The sequence below is a fragment of the Sparus aurata genome, chromosome 22, assembly GCF_900880675.1.
Source record: "Sparus aurata chromosome 22, fSpaAur1.1, whole genome shotgun sequence".
NCBI classification, from domain to species: Eukaryota; Metazoa; Chordata; class Actinopteri; order Spariformes; family Sparidae; genus Sparus; species Sparus aurata.
Genome location: NC_044208.1, coordinates 20,746,771 through 20,762,705, shown reverse-complemented (window position 1 = coordinate 20,762,705; position 15,935 = coordinate 20,746,771). Strand labels below are relative to the sequence as shown.

Below are 15,935 nucleotides of genomic sequence, written 5' to 3'. Positions count from 1 at the left end.
TTTAAAAGTACGCTCAATTCAGATAATGGTACAGTCCGGTTCCCGTTCAATTAATGTTTTTCTTTTATCGTGTAAGGAAATCTCTTTTAATTCGCCCTGTATAAAATGTCAGGCTCTAGTTTATGGTGTTCAGCGTGATGTTTAGTCAGTTCCGCTCTCAGCTTCCACTTTCCGATACCCCGTCCCCCCCCCCCTCTCGGCCAGCCGCAGTGGTTCCTCCCACTCGAACCGCCCCGCCTCCTGGGCGCAGCGAGCTTCCGTACCGCTCCTTCAACCCCTGCCAAGGAAGGGACACAACCGCCAGCTAGCGCTATGTTATCACGATCCAGGTGTCTATCCCGGACGGTAGGCCGTTCTCTGTCAGCGGTGAGCCAGGTAGGTTGGTTAAAACGAATCAGTGTACTGAGCCTGTGTGCTAACTCTAAAAAGGACTGGACGGATTAAAAAAGCTAGCTGTTAGCTAGCTTCCAACAGACGTTAGCTTGTGTAGCAGGGCCTCACTTACCAAGGGCAGACAGACCCTGACAGCTTCAGAGTCTGATGGTGAGCCCAAGTTTGAGAAGGAGCTGAGAACACTTTGACGATGACTGTCTTACTATTGAAAAGAGGTATTAATGAAGATAAAAGTTGCACTTACAGTTTGCTTTAGCCTGGAAGTGATAATATGACTAGCTAACAAACTAAGAAACTAAAACATTTTTCCCCTTCAAGCTACCTCATTGTCTACTCATCAATAATATCTATAAATGACTTGACACAACACAAAGCGGTCTTTACAGGCTGGTGTTTGCATGTTATGGTGCCCTGTAAGCTTTAGTTGTAGGTGTGTGCAGCTGACAGACAGAAATAGCCTGTGTTATGTTGGACATGTATGTGCCTTGAGGGGATAACGTGACTTTGCCCTCACAGGTTCAGATGTCTTGTCAGTGCGCTGAGCAGTAATAAAGCTGAAGTAGAGCCATGAAGGGTACTAATTTGTGTGTCTTGTCAGAGTTGATATGAGTTTTACTACTCCCTACTTAAGAGAAACTATAGTGCTGCTAATGTATTATGTACACAGTTGCTAGTTTATTGGGTACACTTGGCTGAAAGTAACGCAGTCTAAAACAACAGCTCTGCAGCAAAGCCTACATTCATGAAGGTTACAATGTTCAGTTGTTGTTTAAAGAGTCCTCAAGAGGTGCTTATACAACTTCAGTCAGTTTTGTGGCTGCAGTTTCTGGTGCTGTTGAACTGTACAGACTGGTGTTTCTATTATTGTGTCCACCGCTTCAATAGCTATGAGGGTTGGCTTAATAGGAGACACCTCTCTATGTACAATCTAACTCAGTCCAGGAGCACCACAAACTGCAGCCACCATAAAAAGGGTAATTATAAGCCTATATAACCTGAACATTACAACCCTTTATGAGGGTATGATTTATTGTACGGGGGTTGGATTATGCTGCAATACTTTAACCTAATAACCTTCTTTAATGGCACGGAGGGCTTTTTGAAGATCTTGTGAAAGAATCCCTCTGCAGTTTTGAACAAGGCAGCCACTCGAGTGGAACAGATTGTAAAAGTTAATGCAAGAAGATCGAAGTTCGAGCGATTCATCAGCCGGTGTGTTGCTGTACTATCCGCCCTTTTATAGTACATGATCATCGTGCGTTGTACTTGTGAGAGCGAGAAGAAGAACTTGGACTTGCTTGCACATGCGTTCATTCACTGTAGATGATTTGGACCATTTCTGACAACTCCACCCTCCTCTGGCATCCCACACACTGTGTTACGATCGTAACCGACACCACCAGACAAACATCCAGAGCTAGAGGGCTTCTGCACGAGAGCCGCTGCCTTCAAAGTACCCACACAAGTGACTCATAACATCCAGCCTTGCAGCTTACAGCACTTTACAGCAGCCTGGTTTTTGTCAGCATTGGAAAATCCCTTAGGTAGAGTGAAAGGTTAAAGCCATTATTATACTATTGGTTAGTAGTCGTGTGAGTCATTAAGATGTACTTATTGAGATCAGTCACGTCAACAATTTTCTCTTTGATTCACAACAATCAATCAAGGTCCCCCTTGGTATGAGACACCCAGATCATGTTGCTTTTTCTGTTGTGGTAAATTTAGTCAGTTTGTGACTGTGTAGAATGATGCATGTGCAGAGTTTGACACTAGAAAGCTGTTTTCACGTTAATTCCTGAGAGTATAACTTTTCTCTGTGCCAATATAGTTTTTCTTTTGTAGTTTTTTAATATAGTATAATAGTTTGAGCCAAAGTTTCTCTGATCAGCGTTCCAATGTCTTAGATTTTCTGTTTCATGTCATTGAAAACTGAACATCTTTTGAGTTTTTTGGACAGCTGGTCAAATAAAACATGACATTTGAAGAGGTCCACTTGGCTCTGAGAAACTGTGTTGGGCATTTATCACAATTTTATTGGCATTTGTCTAAAAAAAAAAGGTCTGTACGTTAATTGATAATGAAAATAATCGGTAGTTGCAACCCAAATGGGTTGGCTTCATGTCAGGCGAGATGAACTGCAAGGCAAGTTTTTAAAAGCGAGATTAATCTGACAATTTAAAGGATTTAAAGGTTACAAGAGCAGATTAAGTAGGCCCCAAAGATTTAACTAGATTCAGAGGAAAAGCAGCCTATGTTTTGATGCACTCTTTCAACGTTAGACATGTGTTTTTAATATTACACTAATGTGATTTTAAAAGCTGCCAACACAAGATATACATAAAAAACATGTTGTACTGATTTTTTTTCTTTATCTTTTCAGGCCAATAATGTGCTCGTCCGACAAAGTGTATCAGGTAAGTGTGCGTCTAACTAAGTAGATTAGACCTTTAGATTTGGATTTGAGGACCGCATCCATAAAGCTGCATCTAAGACCGCAGTCTTTATTTGATTGATCTTAAATAAACAAGCTCTAAGAGTGGATCACCCAAAACAGAATTAGTAATGCTCCATGAATGGCTGAGATGCCTCAGGATACCGCAAGTAGTTAACTGCAGCTTTGAGAGAACTCCACTCGTGTCTCATGTTCGAGCCTCAGGAGAAGCAGTAGTTCAAGCTTTGGTTGATTTTCTTTCTTCTCTCTATCTCTTCTTTTTTTAATCTTCAGGCCTGTCTGTCTGCAGCCGGCTCATTTACAGGAACTCTCAGCCGTAAGTGCTTTCTCCCATTGTTTTGTCAGTCTTTGAATGCCATTCAGTAACCGCTTTATGTGGCGAAACTTATCAGCACAATGACGCTTTGTCAGTGTAAGATTCATCTAACAATACAGTTTTTCCCCTGTCTATTAGATGTGAATTTCCGTCATCATCAAACGTCTTCCACATCAGATACTTCAAGACGTCTGCTGTTCACAGTATGTGTTGCAACAATCTTCAGCATTATGTGCTGACCTTGACTCTGCTCAGTGTTTAACTCACAGCAGCTGTTTTCTTTTTCGTGCAGGAGATGAGGTAGTCACAGTCAAAACTCCTGCATTCGCAGAATCTGTTTCAGAGGGCGATGTGAGGTGGGAGAAAGGTTGGTATGGGTCAACATATTATAAGTAAAATAATGTCAGTACTTCAAAGGTGCTGGCGCTCCATGTTGTATTACCAACGAGCCAAATGTTGAAATGCGTGTTCTTTCATGGTTTTAGCCGTGGGCGACTCGGTGACAGAAGATGAAGTGGTGTGTGAAATTGAGACTGACAAGGTATGAACGAGCAGGACCGACAGCCTGAAAATCCTCTGTTTTCCGTAAACAGAAAAAAAGAGGGAATATTCTCTAAACGTTTGTATTTTGTTGTTCCAGACATCAGTACAAGTCCCGTCTCCAGCTGCTGGAGTCATTGAGGAGCTGCTGGTGCCCGATGGAGGGAAGGTGGAAGGAGGAACGCCCCTTTTCAAACTCCGGAAAGGAGGTAAACGGTTATTACTTTATTACTGTATGAATCAAATGTGCAAGTGTTATGCTGGTGTCATTTCAGCACAGTTTTGATATTTGACTTTGTTCAATAGAAAGGCCTTTTTTATGGTGGATGCTCAAATGTACTCTGAATCAAGGTTATTGTAGTTAAGTTTAGTTTCTGTTAACTAGAGCTAGGTGTGGAAAAAACATTTGAGTTTACTGAAATGAGAAATGTACTAGAAATATTTTTGTGATTAATCTTTTGGTCAAATTAATGAATTTGAGGAGGACTTGGTGCATATGTGTACTGAGCCTGGCATGTCTACCTGACTGTGAGTTACCTAGTCTGAACTTCTTAAATTGTGGCCCTGACAAATACTCCCAAATTTACAGTATAATTAAAAAATAAAACTAGCTGAAACGAGAAATACTTTAAATTAATCCTAGACTTAATTGGAAACAAATCTAAGACAAGGACTAATACTATAATAATTATGCCCTGAATTAATAAAAAAAAAAAGATTTAAAATGTAAACAGATTGGTACAAAATGTGTATTTTGTGAATTGTTTAGTCCAAACTACATTTGTTACCTCTGATTCCTCAGCTGTTGCTGCCAAAGCTGCTCCCTCCCCAGCGGCAGAAACACCGGCTGCAGCCCCTCCACCTCCACCACCTCCACCAGCAGCTTCAACCCCCACTGCCATGCCTCCAGTGCCCCCAGTGCCACCACAGCCTGTCCAAGCCAAACCTGGTATGTTTCCTTCTCATGCATGATAATAATAATAATAATAATAATAATAATAATAATAATAATAATGATAATAATGATCATTATTATTGTTATTATTATTATTATTATTATTATTATTATTAATGTGCAGTCACATCTGCTTTTGGATCTTAATGTCACACTCTGTATTTCCCTCTTCATCAAGTTTCTGCTGTGAAGCCCACTGCTGCAGCACCAGCTCCTCCACCAGCAGGAGCCAGAGGAGAAAACAGGGTAAAACACACGTTATGTTTCATTTGTGTTTTTTTTGTTTCTTTAATTACATTAATTAAAAAAAAAAATTAAAGGCAATGGTTCACAGATAATTTGTTTTCCTTCAGGTGAAGATGAACCGTATGAGGTTGAGGATCGCTCAGAGGTTAAAAGAGGCTCAGGAAACCTGCGCCATGTTGACCACCTTCAACGAGGTGGACATGAGGTGAGCCAGCGCTGCTCTCGAAAAGATTATTCCCACTCTCTTCATGGCATTTGCATTGATCTAGCCAGTAAGGATTACAAGCCGCACTACAAACAAACCTGACTCTTGTTTCATGGCAGAAGTGTGTCATTTTCACCCCAGTGTCACACTGTGATCATCGTATTTATCTGATTCAAGAGACTTCTCTTTTTAAAGATGTTTCTTCATCAAACAAATATGCTAATAAATTGTCAATTTTGCTGCAGCAACATTCAGGAGATGAGGAAAATCCACAAGGATGCTTTCTTAAAGAAGCACAACATCAAACTGGGTTTTATGTCTGCGTTTGTGAAGGCTGCAGCACAGGCTCTGACTGACCAACCTGCTGTCAATGGCGGTAAGACAACACGCACATGACCCACACGTTTTATTTTTGCTCAAAATGTAACTTCCCTCTGTTGTGTAGCAGACGAAGCCAAATATTATACTTTTAACATTTCAAAATTGAATCCCAAATTGTTTTCAACTACAGTTATCGATGACACAACAAAAGAGATTGTCTACAGGGATTACGTGGACATCAGTGTCGCTGTGGCAACACCAAAGGTAAGACTTTAAGCTCTGTAAAAAATATTGTAGAAAAATTATATGCTATATGATATATGATATATATGCTCAATAATATTGAACACTCTTGAATATTGTGCATTTTTTTAGGGACTTGTTGTACCAGTGATCCGTAATGTTGAGACCATGAACTTTGCTGACATCGAGAAAACCATTAATGCACTGGGAGAAAAGGTAAAAAGCTTTGTGTGATATAATTGTGCTGTTTCCAAAACAATGATGAGCAATCTGTCCTAGATTTCTGAATAAGATGAAATTGATTTACTTCCATCACAAAAATGAGAAAATCTCTGCTGTGTGCCCTCAGGCTCGTAAAAATGAGCTTGCTGTTGAAGATATGGACGGAGGCACCTTTACCATCAGCAACGGCGGCGTGTTTGGCTCCATGTTTGGTACACCCATCATCAACCCCCCACAGTCTGCCATCCTGGGCATGCACGGCATCTTCGACCGACCTGTGGCCATCAATGGCCAGGTAAGAATTGTGTGTCCACGGATACAGAAACAAATTGTCCATCCAACACATGATTTAAAAAAAAACATGTCCAAACTTGTGTAATCAATAAAACGTGTTTCTGCTCTGACAGGTCGAGATCCGGCCCATGATGTATGTGGCGCTGACATACGACCACCGACTGGTTGACGGTAGAGAGGCGGTCACTTTCCTACGCAAGATCAAAGCGGTGGTGGAAGATCCACGAGTGCTGCTGCTGGACATGTGATGTCTCTACCAAAACATTACTCTCATTCAAAGATGGCTCGGCTGCATAAAATAACGCACAAGTCGCACAAAATAGCCAAATACAACCACAAACACTGTTTTTAACAGTTCAGTCAGACTGCAGCGGGTCTCTGAGGTTGTGTTCCAAACTCTACATGGAGCTCAAAACGCGGTTTTATCTGTAGACATTACATTATGCGTAAAAAGAAAAGTTGGCAAACACAGGCTTAAAATGTTAAAGATAACTCATTCATGGGTGTGTTATGATACCCATGTCCTCCTGCAGTAGATAAACACTCGCTTGTCACAGTTGTGTAACCATGAAACAAAATGGCTTCTCCAGTCAACAGTTGGCTGCATGATATTCCCCCCCTGCTCATTAGCTGAAGCTCCTGAGCCAGATTTTCCACCGCGGGGCCAAACAGAGCTCAATCAGATTAGTTCAAGATGTGTTGAATGTTAACACAGGATTGACTGATATTTCTGTTTGCTGCTAGTCATTGTTGTGAGCAAATGTCTGGAATCAGCGACGTGTTCAGAGGTTATTCTTTTCAGTTATATCCCTGCTTCGCATAGTCATGTACGTCCTGTCTTTTTATTTTAATTTGTGTTGGACCTACCTTGCTGTTGCCAGGCAGATACTTTGACCATCACAATCTGAAAATGTTGATCAAACTGTTACAAGCTCATAGTAAAACAGTCACACATGAATTCACTGTTCATTCACAGAAACTGTACAAAACACAGAGCAGACACTATTTGTTTTTTTTTAATATACTTGCAGTATATTGTTACTTTTGGAGCAGAATGTTCGGAGTAATGTTCAAAACGCACATCTGGCTTTTATGTTGAGCTCCACTGTTGGATTTTCATTGTACTATCCTATACATAAAATAATTGTATCTATTTAAAGAAACAATTTTAAACATTAAACATCTCAAGAATTTTATGTACTAAAACTTTTGTCTTGCATCTTTATTTGACTTTATACATATTTGTTGTATTACTTTTAGTTAAACAATGATCTGAACTGATTAACTGGTTAATTTATCAATTGACTAAAGTTTCATTCTTCTAAAATGTAAAGATTTCCTTGTTAGCTGGTTTTATTTAATCATAAATGTAATCCCTTGATTTATACTTGTTTGAGTTCCAAAGATTAATTGATTACTTGTCAACTATTAAATTAATAGGCAACAATTTTGATAATTCATTTTTCAAGAAAAAGTCAAATATCTGATTCCAGTTTCTTTCAATGTGAATATTTTCTGGTTTCTTTACTTGACTTTGACAGTAAACTGACAATCTTTGGGTTGAGGGCAAAACAAGACATTTGAAGCATCTTTTGCTATGGTAAATACGATTGACATTTATAGATTAAAAAATTATTATCGTTCGGTTGGGTGCAGCCTTTGGACTGTTGTATAGACAAAACATTTGACGATGTCACATTGGAATCTGGGAACTTGTGATGGACATTTTGAACTATTTTCTGTTAACAATTATGAACATAACTGTATTTGTTGACAAACATAACCTAGTAAGTTAGCTACAGCCCTATGATGGTTCGTGTAAACCCAAGCAGACACTGCACCAGAGCACCTGTCAACTACACGTTACACCTAAACTTTCATCTTCTAAAAACATTGAAACGACTCAGAAACATGACGGCAAAATACAAGCACAAGGTCGAGCGAGTCAGGGATCTTCGTGATCGATCTTAGCTGAAGCATTTTATCTCGTGCCAAATCTATTTTGCTCCAGACTTCTCTGCTGCAGTTGAATTCTGTGCCAAAGACTGATCTTCAAAGCCTCATTAGCCAGCCTAGCGCTCGCTCGGCTCTTGAGAAGCCCCAAATAATGGGATCATCTCTGATAAAGTCTTGAGGGTTGATCGGCCCTTTCTCCCACTTCACAAACACAGGCTCAAGTGTGTGCAGCTGTGTATGATACCCCTTCAGTATTTCTGTTTACTTTAATAATCACAGAGGACAATGGGTCCTAATGTACGTCTTTGTTTCTCTGCCAGCACCTACACAAATGTCTGAACAACACTGTTTGCAGGAAAAACACAGAATTCATTATGAGAACACAAAAAACCCAAACATTAGATTACCATGAGAATACTGGAGGTCCTAATGGGCCTGAATACAGCAAACAATGATACAAGGGTTCCTTTAATTTAATTATTTACTTTCATTACTGCTCAAGATTCCATTAGCGCTTTCGAGATCATGCTAATTGGCAGCGTGTGCCAGTGGGTGCATAGATATCTGAAGGGTTTGTTGGCAGGTTTTTGTCTCGTCTTCAAAATTTGGCCAAATCTGTGAATTTTCAATTGGACTGCTCAATAAGATGTGGGTTTAAAGTCTTTGTGTCCATTCAGATGAAAGATGGCCCATTAGAAATTGGCAGCTAGCTGTTTGTTTTCATTAAGCCACATCAGAGAGATAATTTACCTAAATTATTCTGTTATTTTTTTTTTCTATCTTTTAAATAGCCAATTATATCAATGTCATTACATAAAGAATTTTATTTGGGTCCCGTTGAAAATGTGTTTCGAGTTTACAGTGGTAGTAATACCAACAAACGAAACTGTACTAAACCAAAATACAAAGAGCAAAATCACACAATATAAACTAATCGATTGAGGCAGCAGTAGAGACCAGCAGCTCCCGTTCTGTCAATGGAGTCTGCTGGCTTTGAAGATTTCCACATTTAATATGTGAAAATAAGGTCCAGGTTTCCAAATACCAGAATTACTCTTTAACTTGTTTGTGTATGAGTACTACACTGCAAGTTTGAGATTTTTAAAAAAGAGGAAACTCAGGAGGCAAAATTAGGAGGATGTAAAGAAGGTGCCAAATGATTCAAGATGGTGGATGAAAAGAGACGAACTGATTCAGAACCAGCACAGAGTCGGTGCTAGTTAAAGCTATAAAAAGAAACATACTCTTCTGTTGATTGTGGAACTATGACGAGGGCGGAAACAAAGTAAACTTTGTTCTAGTGCCGTACCACCAGACAACAGAGGAGCTTCTTTTCTCGTGTTACAACGCTCCTGAATTCATCCTCAACATTCTGCAATAAAAAAAGTTTTAATTTTATTACTTATCCAACCCAGATAAGTCTGAATAAGAACTGGTGACAGACATCAAGAAGCCAGTCTTCTTGCTGTTCGCCTCGTTTGGTTATGTAGGTCATACAGAGGCATCTGTATTAAACTGAGAGTGTTATATAACTAGGTAAAAGTTCCTTGTAGTACATTTCTTCAAGTTTTCAAGTTGAAAAAAACTACTTCTGATATATTCCAAACATTGGTCTATAAAAAAGACCATATCGATTGTTTGAATTGAGATCTCTCTGTTCATCTTTTCACCATTTATTGAAATGAGGCAGGCTCCAAAATATTTTGAGGAATGCGGAAGAATCAAATGGCTTTGACAACAATGGACTGATGCCTGACATGATCCAGAGAGGAATGTGGTCATGAAGAAGAGGAGAGATGAAAGAGTTTGCATATCACAAATGTGACAGCCACGACGACTCTTCAGAAAGAGATGTTGACGCTTTGATGACACCAGTGACGCTGGAGCTGATGTGGATGTCAACCAGCATGTTGAAGATGAAGAAGAAGAAGAAGACAATCTGTCTGATTCAGGAAGAAGCAAATAAATGCACTAAAATGAAATGGGATGTGAGTAAAGAAAGAGTTGTACCGTGTGCTGATGATGACCCAGGATATTATGGTGTCAAGTAGTTTCAACATGATTGGATATAGAGGTGCGTCATGTCATTGTCTCCCCTGTGGTTACCTCTGGAGCCACCTGACAGAAACGGATCACCTTGAGACAATTCATCAGCCTTAATAATCCTACCCTGCAGGGCCTGAATAAGTAATGCTGCACATGCATATTCATAAGTGTGCCGTTTCCTTTACAGGCCGTTTCATTCAAAGCTAACGAATGTGGCCAAACAACTAGCTTGCATCTGGCCCTATTCTTTCCCTCCTCTCGGTCCTTTGATATGGATGCCAGCTGTCTTTTTCTTCCTCCTCTTGTTCTGTTGTCATACCAGAAGATTATTTTTGGATGGACAGAATGAGGCGGAGGACCCCGTGGCCCAGCGGCGGACACAGCTGGCAGCGCTCAGGTGGGTGCAGCTGGTTGGTGTCAGAGGTTCAAGTATTCACACTGGACAGAATGGGGTTGAACGAAGAACTACAGCGGAAGGACGGGGCGGGGGAGTAGCTGAGGTCATTTAGGTACACCTGTCAGTGATGCACAGTACAGTCGGGTTCCTGACGTCACTTCCTCCTTGTAAGAAACTACGTTTTTCAAAAATGTGAAGTTGTGCCGTTGTGAGATTTGTATGGCAAAAATTGGCATACTCAATTTAGAAAGTCACAATGCCTCCATATAAAGAATAAAATCAAATAGTCTGCATTAACATTTATTTGAAGATGTCTTCTCTGTTTTCTCGTCTTATCTTAGTGGTGCTGTTGTTCTCTGTATCTACCTCAGCTCTCAAAGTCACTGCAACAAACAGAAAGTTGGATATTATATGTTTGACACACTTTTCTTAAACTGTTTAAATAGCTGATTTTGGTAAAATCGATTTATATGCTATGCTACAACTTCCCGCAAATTTTCTTCATGAATGTTCCTGTTCCTGTTTCTGCTTGAGCTGTCTGAAAAATTATTTTTATTTTACACACAGCAGCTCACAGACTAACCTGTAGATTATGGTGGCTGTGCAGTCCTTGTCAAACTTCCTGATCAGGCACTCAAGCTGTCCCTGATTCAGAGGTACGTTAGCTTCCTGAAGTAGACAACATCATTATCTACAGTACAACAGTGAGTATCTTAATACTTTAGCCCTGTAAAAGGTGTAAATTTTCTTAACATATTTTTGTGGTGTAAATGGTTAATATAGTTTTATTTCAACTAAATCAGAGTTAATGATTTTTGGAAGAGTGTAAGGGTTTTGGTGAGCTTCATTTTCTTTCGGTCGAGTTTGACTGAAGTGTGTTTTGTGATGATAAATGACTGTTTTTGTTAATGGAGTGAATGAATTTGGCGGGAGCAACATAGTGGCTGTGACAGGGTAGAGAAAAACGATTTTTCTCTTTAACAAAAACATCTATCTTTGTAGGGATCTTTTTCATAATGTATTCAAACTCTTGTTGTCACTGATAGGCTGAGATGGTTATTCTAAGTCCTTCAAGTGGACAAAATTTGACTGCCGAAGTTGCTCTTAAGGATCACATTGCAGCCCGTGTCACATCTACAGGCTACTACTAAAACCAGTTCCAAAACTTTTTGTACCTATGAGTCATTCACACACCAAAATTTAAAATATTTACCCCAAAAGACTTTCTCTCTAAGTCACTTTCTGATAGATTTGTTGTACTTATTTATAACATGTATTGATGTATGCTGTTAGCAGTACAAGTTGCTAGCCTGACCTTAACAGCCTTCCTGAAGTCAGATGTGGAGACTTTCATGGTTCTGTCTTTGTCCAAAGCCTGGAAGAAGTCCATGACGCTCTCATTTCGCTCATTAAGGAATTTCTGTGGGAGTGTCAAATCACGTTCAATCAATTGTGGAAACGGTAAATATTTCTTTAGGATGCTAGGGACAATTTTTGGGTGAGCATAAACATTAAACATTTCATTAATATGTGACCACTGACATTAAAGATCCTGAGAGCAGATACGTTCCTTGCAGTGTAGCTCATGTAGCTGTACTGCACATCTAAAGGAGGACGCCTCTGACGGGTTTCTTCCAATAACTCCATAAAGGCCTCGTTCACAAACACTGTCTGCACTCACACATGTATCATATAAGTCAAAGTAGTATTGCAGACACATGTAATCATCACATATTTATACTTAAGTAGATGATAATTGTTAGCACTGTACTTACAGAAATATCGAGCTCCTCCACTGCTGAGTTCGTATTGTTTATCACTGTTTTGAGCAGCGTCAGAGCTCCATTATTTGTTAGGGGGTTATGGGAGAGCTGAAAAATATACACACACCATGCTTCACATTAAACATCAGTTAATCTACAGTTTCTATTTCAACCTTCAACCACTTACCTTGAGGACCCTGAGGCTGCTGTTGGTGGCCAGGCCCTGGCAGAGCAGTGTCACAGCCCTATCGGTTATGAGGTTACTGCTGAGATCCAGCAGCTTCAGTTTGTTGTTTTGTTTCAGGACCTGACCCAGCAACTCTGCCTCGATGTGGCCCAAACGGTTCCACGACAGCTGGAGCTGCTTCAGAGTCGAGTTTAACTGAGGAAAATAACATGAGTGACAAACTGCTGCAATTGGAAACAGACTGTAGGCTATATACTCTACACTGTAGATTTGTGCTTGAGTGTGTTATCTTAGTCACCTTAAGCCCAGCACTCAAAGCCGCCACACCACGCATACAAAGAGAATTCCAGCTCAGATTCAGGACCTCAATTCCCAAATTTTTGGCTTTGAGAAAGAGGAGACAGATTTAAAAGTTTGCAATGTGTTTGAAACTTTAACCCACAATGAGTACTGTCGGAGAAGAACATCTGTACCTAACATATCACCCAGGTGTTCTCCTCCTGATTCACAGAAATTGTTGTGACTGAGGTCAAGCTCTGTGACCACACAGTCATCCTGAGAAAAAAAGAAAATGTTGGATTGATGCTCAGTGCAGCTAGATGTGACACTTTCTTGTCACATGGATTATAAGAGTCAATACTAACCTTTAAAGCCTCTGCAAAGTATTTAGCAGCACTATCATCAAAACCATTTCCTAAGAGAGGAAGGGGGGTATGAATTTAGTTACAAATCCAAAAGAGCTCACTTGTCCTATACATTTCCACTGAATCATAGTTATACAGAGGTGCACATGAGAAATATCTTGAGAGGTGAGTTGATCACCTGAAAGTTTGATGGATTTGACATAACAATTGTCTAGCAGCATTTTGTAGATGACGTCCGCTCCTTCAAGGTACAGCTGGTTGTTGGAGAGATTCTGAAATAACAACATGGTACTGTACATCGAGTTTGTGGTTAAGTTTAGGCAACAAAAGCACCTTGGTTTAGAGAAGGCAAAGATCTTTTCAGTTTGTTAAACCGTCATGAAATGTAATCATTTCTTAAACAAAAAAGCATTGGCGTATTCTAAATTGTTGAAAATGCGTGTTTTACCACTTGTAAACACCAGGCAGATTTTTCCGAGCTATGAATTCGACATGATAGTTGATGAATAATTACTAGGCTTTGAATGTTGATGTTTGTCTGAAGCATCTCCGTCAGATAGCGGGTCCCCTCTGCCCGAAGTGCGTTGTCCTCCAGCTCAAGGTGAGTGATGACATTGTCATTCTAAAACATGAAAAATCACAGAACACAGAAATGAATACATTTTTACGTGCTAGTTTTTTCATGAAATTTAATATCTAGATGAAGGGATTTAAGGTCCCTACTTGCAGAGCTATGGCCAGAGCTTTGGCCCCCAGAGGTCCCACACTGTAGTGGTTCAGGTTGAGATTCGCTTCATTCAAGTTGTGGAGGAAAGAAGAAATGGGAGTGACCCCTATCTTTCGACAGGCCTTCAGGTACCGCTCTGCACGAGACTGTATCCGATTGGTGGCATCTGAAATTGAATGGGACAAATCAGGGAAATAGAAGGGAGAGTCGAGGGGGTTGAAAATACTATGTATGTATTATCACTGAACTGGTCCCTGTAACTTACTGTCTGTTTCAAGATCAGTGTCCCATTCATTACCGCCATCGCCCATCTGGCTTTGAGTTGGCTGCCCCTTGTCCTCTGCCTGATCCGTGCCTCCCGTGGGCAGTACTGACTGGAGAACTCCGCTGTCCTCCTCGCACTGATCCATCATACCACACTACCCTTATCTGCTATCAGACAGCTCCAGCAGATCCAAAATGCTGCTGCCAGGGTTGTAACATGAACACTAAAATCTCAGCATAAAACCCCAGCTCCAGCATTGGCTACTGGTTTTACTGAATCAACTTCAAAATACTATAACTTGTCCATAAATCACTGAACACGTCCTGGATAGTTGTCACACCTTTTGACACAGTACGAACCCTACAGACCTCTGAGGTCGGCTGGTTCTGGATAATAGTTGATCCCAGAGTGAAAAACGGAACTGTGACACTGTGCTTAGCTTTCATGCCTCTTAAATGTGGAAAAAAATTACCAGAAGAGCTAAGATTTGAGACTTGTTTTTAAATTCACTTTCTTTTAGTCTTCTATCTTTATTGGATAACTTGAGGTAGTAGTTACTTTGCAGATTCAGATGAATAATAGCCTTAAATATATATTAATCAAATACTTAAAGATGCAATATTACATATAAGGATCAGGTTGTATTGATCCCTGGAGAAATTCACAAGCTACCCAGCAGATAGAGTAAATGAAGGAGTTAAATTTAGCCACAACCTTTAGGCCACTAGCTGGTGTCAACGTTTAACGTTAGCTAGCTTAAGTGACGTACACGTTAATTAATCAATAACTATATTACAATAATGCAATACACTAGTTTGTAGTGGTCGGTTCTGCAAAATCACATACATTTTATTTTAATGCATGATTTTTACTTGTAAGCGTATTTCTAAACAATGGTATTAGCACTGCATGCAGTATGGAGCAGCTTTTTTGACACTTAACGTTAGCTTAGCTATGTTATCTTCTAACAAAATGTATACCAATTTATTTACATACTGTAGCTAGTTAACGTGTTATTGAAGCCCAAGTTAGTTATGTGACAGTTAAGGCTATAAACTTCCATTTCTAGCGAGTATCAACTACAATTTCAAAAAGTTATATTAGATAGCTTTTCACTTCGTTTTCATTAAGATGGCGTCAGTTACGAACCAACGTTTCTCACGCTAAGGACAAAACCTTTAAACTGGACCAAAATAAGAGTAATTTGCTTCATTATTTAAAAAAAAAAAAACAAGCATTATTTTATTTTCTGTCTATCACGTTATGTTATGTCACATGAAAAACTGCCTACCTGAGTAAGTTCTGCCACTTTATGAGAAAGCCTGTAAAAAAAAAAAAGATATTAAAGTGAAACCGCAGGACGCCAATTGTTGTTGCTAGGGAGGAAAAATGTGGTTGATGGAGGTCGACAAAAATAAAATGGAAGAATGGAAAAGAAAAGCATATTTGGGGAAAAAAACATTTTCTAAAGCTCACCTTTACATATCGAGCAGTGTTTAATTTCAACATAATAACGTGAAGCTGGATCGATTTCTTGGGTCCACTGCAGTTGTCAATTCACAAAAACGCCACTAGGTGGAGCTGTTGACCGCACCAAGAGTCCAGACTCCAGGCACTCATCTCAACCTCAGAGGGCTCTTTCACTTGCCTTCCTATTACTCATTTAAGTTATTTTAGGGAGGAACCCCGTGTCTGAAATCAATGTATTCATCATATTGTCATAATATTAACTGCATGTATTCATTACAAGACTAATATTGGGA

At 39.8% G+C, this 15,935-nt stretch overlaps 2 protein-coding genes across 5 annotated transcripts; one reads left to right on the top strand and one right to left on the bottom strand.

Moving 5' to 3' along the window:
- Positions 1 to 220: 220 nt before the first annotated feature.
- LOC115574456 (dihydrolipoyllysine-residue succinyltransferase component of 2-oxoglutarate dehydrogenase complex, mitochondrial) lies at positions 221 to 7,393 on the top strand. Its single transcript, XM_030405991.1, has 15 exons — positions 221 to 375; positions 2,774 to 2,807; positions 3,119 to 3,161; positions 3,300 to 3,364; positions 3,454 to 3,528; positions 3,647 to 3,702; positions 3,802 to 3,910; positions 4,504 to 4,650; positions 4,835 to 4,902; positions 5,010 to 5,107; positions 5,353 to 5,483; positions 5,619 to 5,692; positions 5,804 to 5,887; positions 6,021 to 6,188; positions 6,301 to 7,393. Exons 1-15 carry the CDS (start codon positions 313 to 315, stop codon positions 6,433 to 6,435), a joined length of 1,350 nt encoding a protein of 449 aa, XP_030261851.1. The 5' UTR covers positions 221 to 312; the 3' UTR covers positions 6,436 to 7,393.
- Positions 7,394 to 10,870: 3,477 nt separating this feature from the next.
- On the bottom strand, positions 10,871 to 15,764 carry LOC115573790 (leucine-rich repeat-containing protein 74A-like). Of its 4 annotated transcripts, none has more exons than XM_030404759.1 (15): positions 15,649 to 15,764; positions 15,464 to 15,494; positions 14,173 to 14,372; positions 13,904 to 14,073; positions 13,695 to 13,802; positions 13,359 to 13,452; positions 13,181 to 13,230; positions 13,010 to 13,091; positions 12,835 to 12,920; positions 12,537 to 12,731; positions 12,362 to 12,457; positions 12,129 to 12,257; positions 11,902 to 12,006; positions 11,170 to 11,255; positions 10,871 to 10,969 (listed from the first exon to the last, which is right to left on the bottom strand). In XM_030404759.1, the coding sequence occupies exons 3-15, from the start codon at positions 14,318 to 14,320 to the stop codon at positions 10,954 to 10,956; spliced, it is 1,365 nt and encodes a 454-aa protein (XP_030260619.1). In that variant the 5' UTR covers positions 14,321 to 14,372; positions 15,464 to 15,494; positions 15,649 to 15,764; the 3' UTR covers positions 10,871 to 10,953. The 4 variants fall into 4 exon arrangements, with proteins under 4 accessions (XP_030260619.1, XP_030260621.1, XP_030260620.1 ...); XM_030404761.1 differs by having other exon boundaries at positions 14,173 to 14,369; positions 15,649 to 15,750; XM_030404760.1 differs by lacking the exon at positions 15,649 to 15,764 and having other exon boundaries at positions 14,173 to 14,369; positions 15,464 to 15,572.
- Positions 15,765 to 15,935: the final 171 nt, after the last annotated feature.

Bases quoted from the DNA above. Each gene is read 5' to 3' on its own strand.
- LOC115573790 (XM_030404759.1), bottom strand. From the start codon at position 14,320: ATGATGGATCAGTGCGAGGAGGACAGCGGAGTTCTCCAGTCAGTACTG. The intron at 13,803-13,903 runs GTAGGGACCTTA...TTCATGTTTTAG, and splicing joins CTCTGGCCATAGCTCTGCAA to AATGACAATGTCATCACTCA. The intron at 11,256-11,901 runs GTCAGGCTAGCA...TGTCTACTTCAG, and splicing joins ACTTCAGGAAGGCTGTTAAG to GAAGCTAACGTACCTCTGAA.
- LOC115574456 (XM_030405991.1), top strand. From the start codon at position 313: ATGTTATCACGATCCAGGTGTCTATCCCGGACGGTAGGCCGTTCTCTG. The intron at 3,703-3,801 runs GTATGAACGAGC...TTGTTGTTCCAG, and splicing joins GTGAAATTGAGACTGACAAG to ACATCAGTACAAGTCCCGTC. The intron at 3,911-4,503 runs GTAAACGGTTAT...CTGATTCCTCAG, and splicing joins TTTCAAACTCCGGAAAGGAG to CTGTTGCTGCCAAAGCTGCT.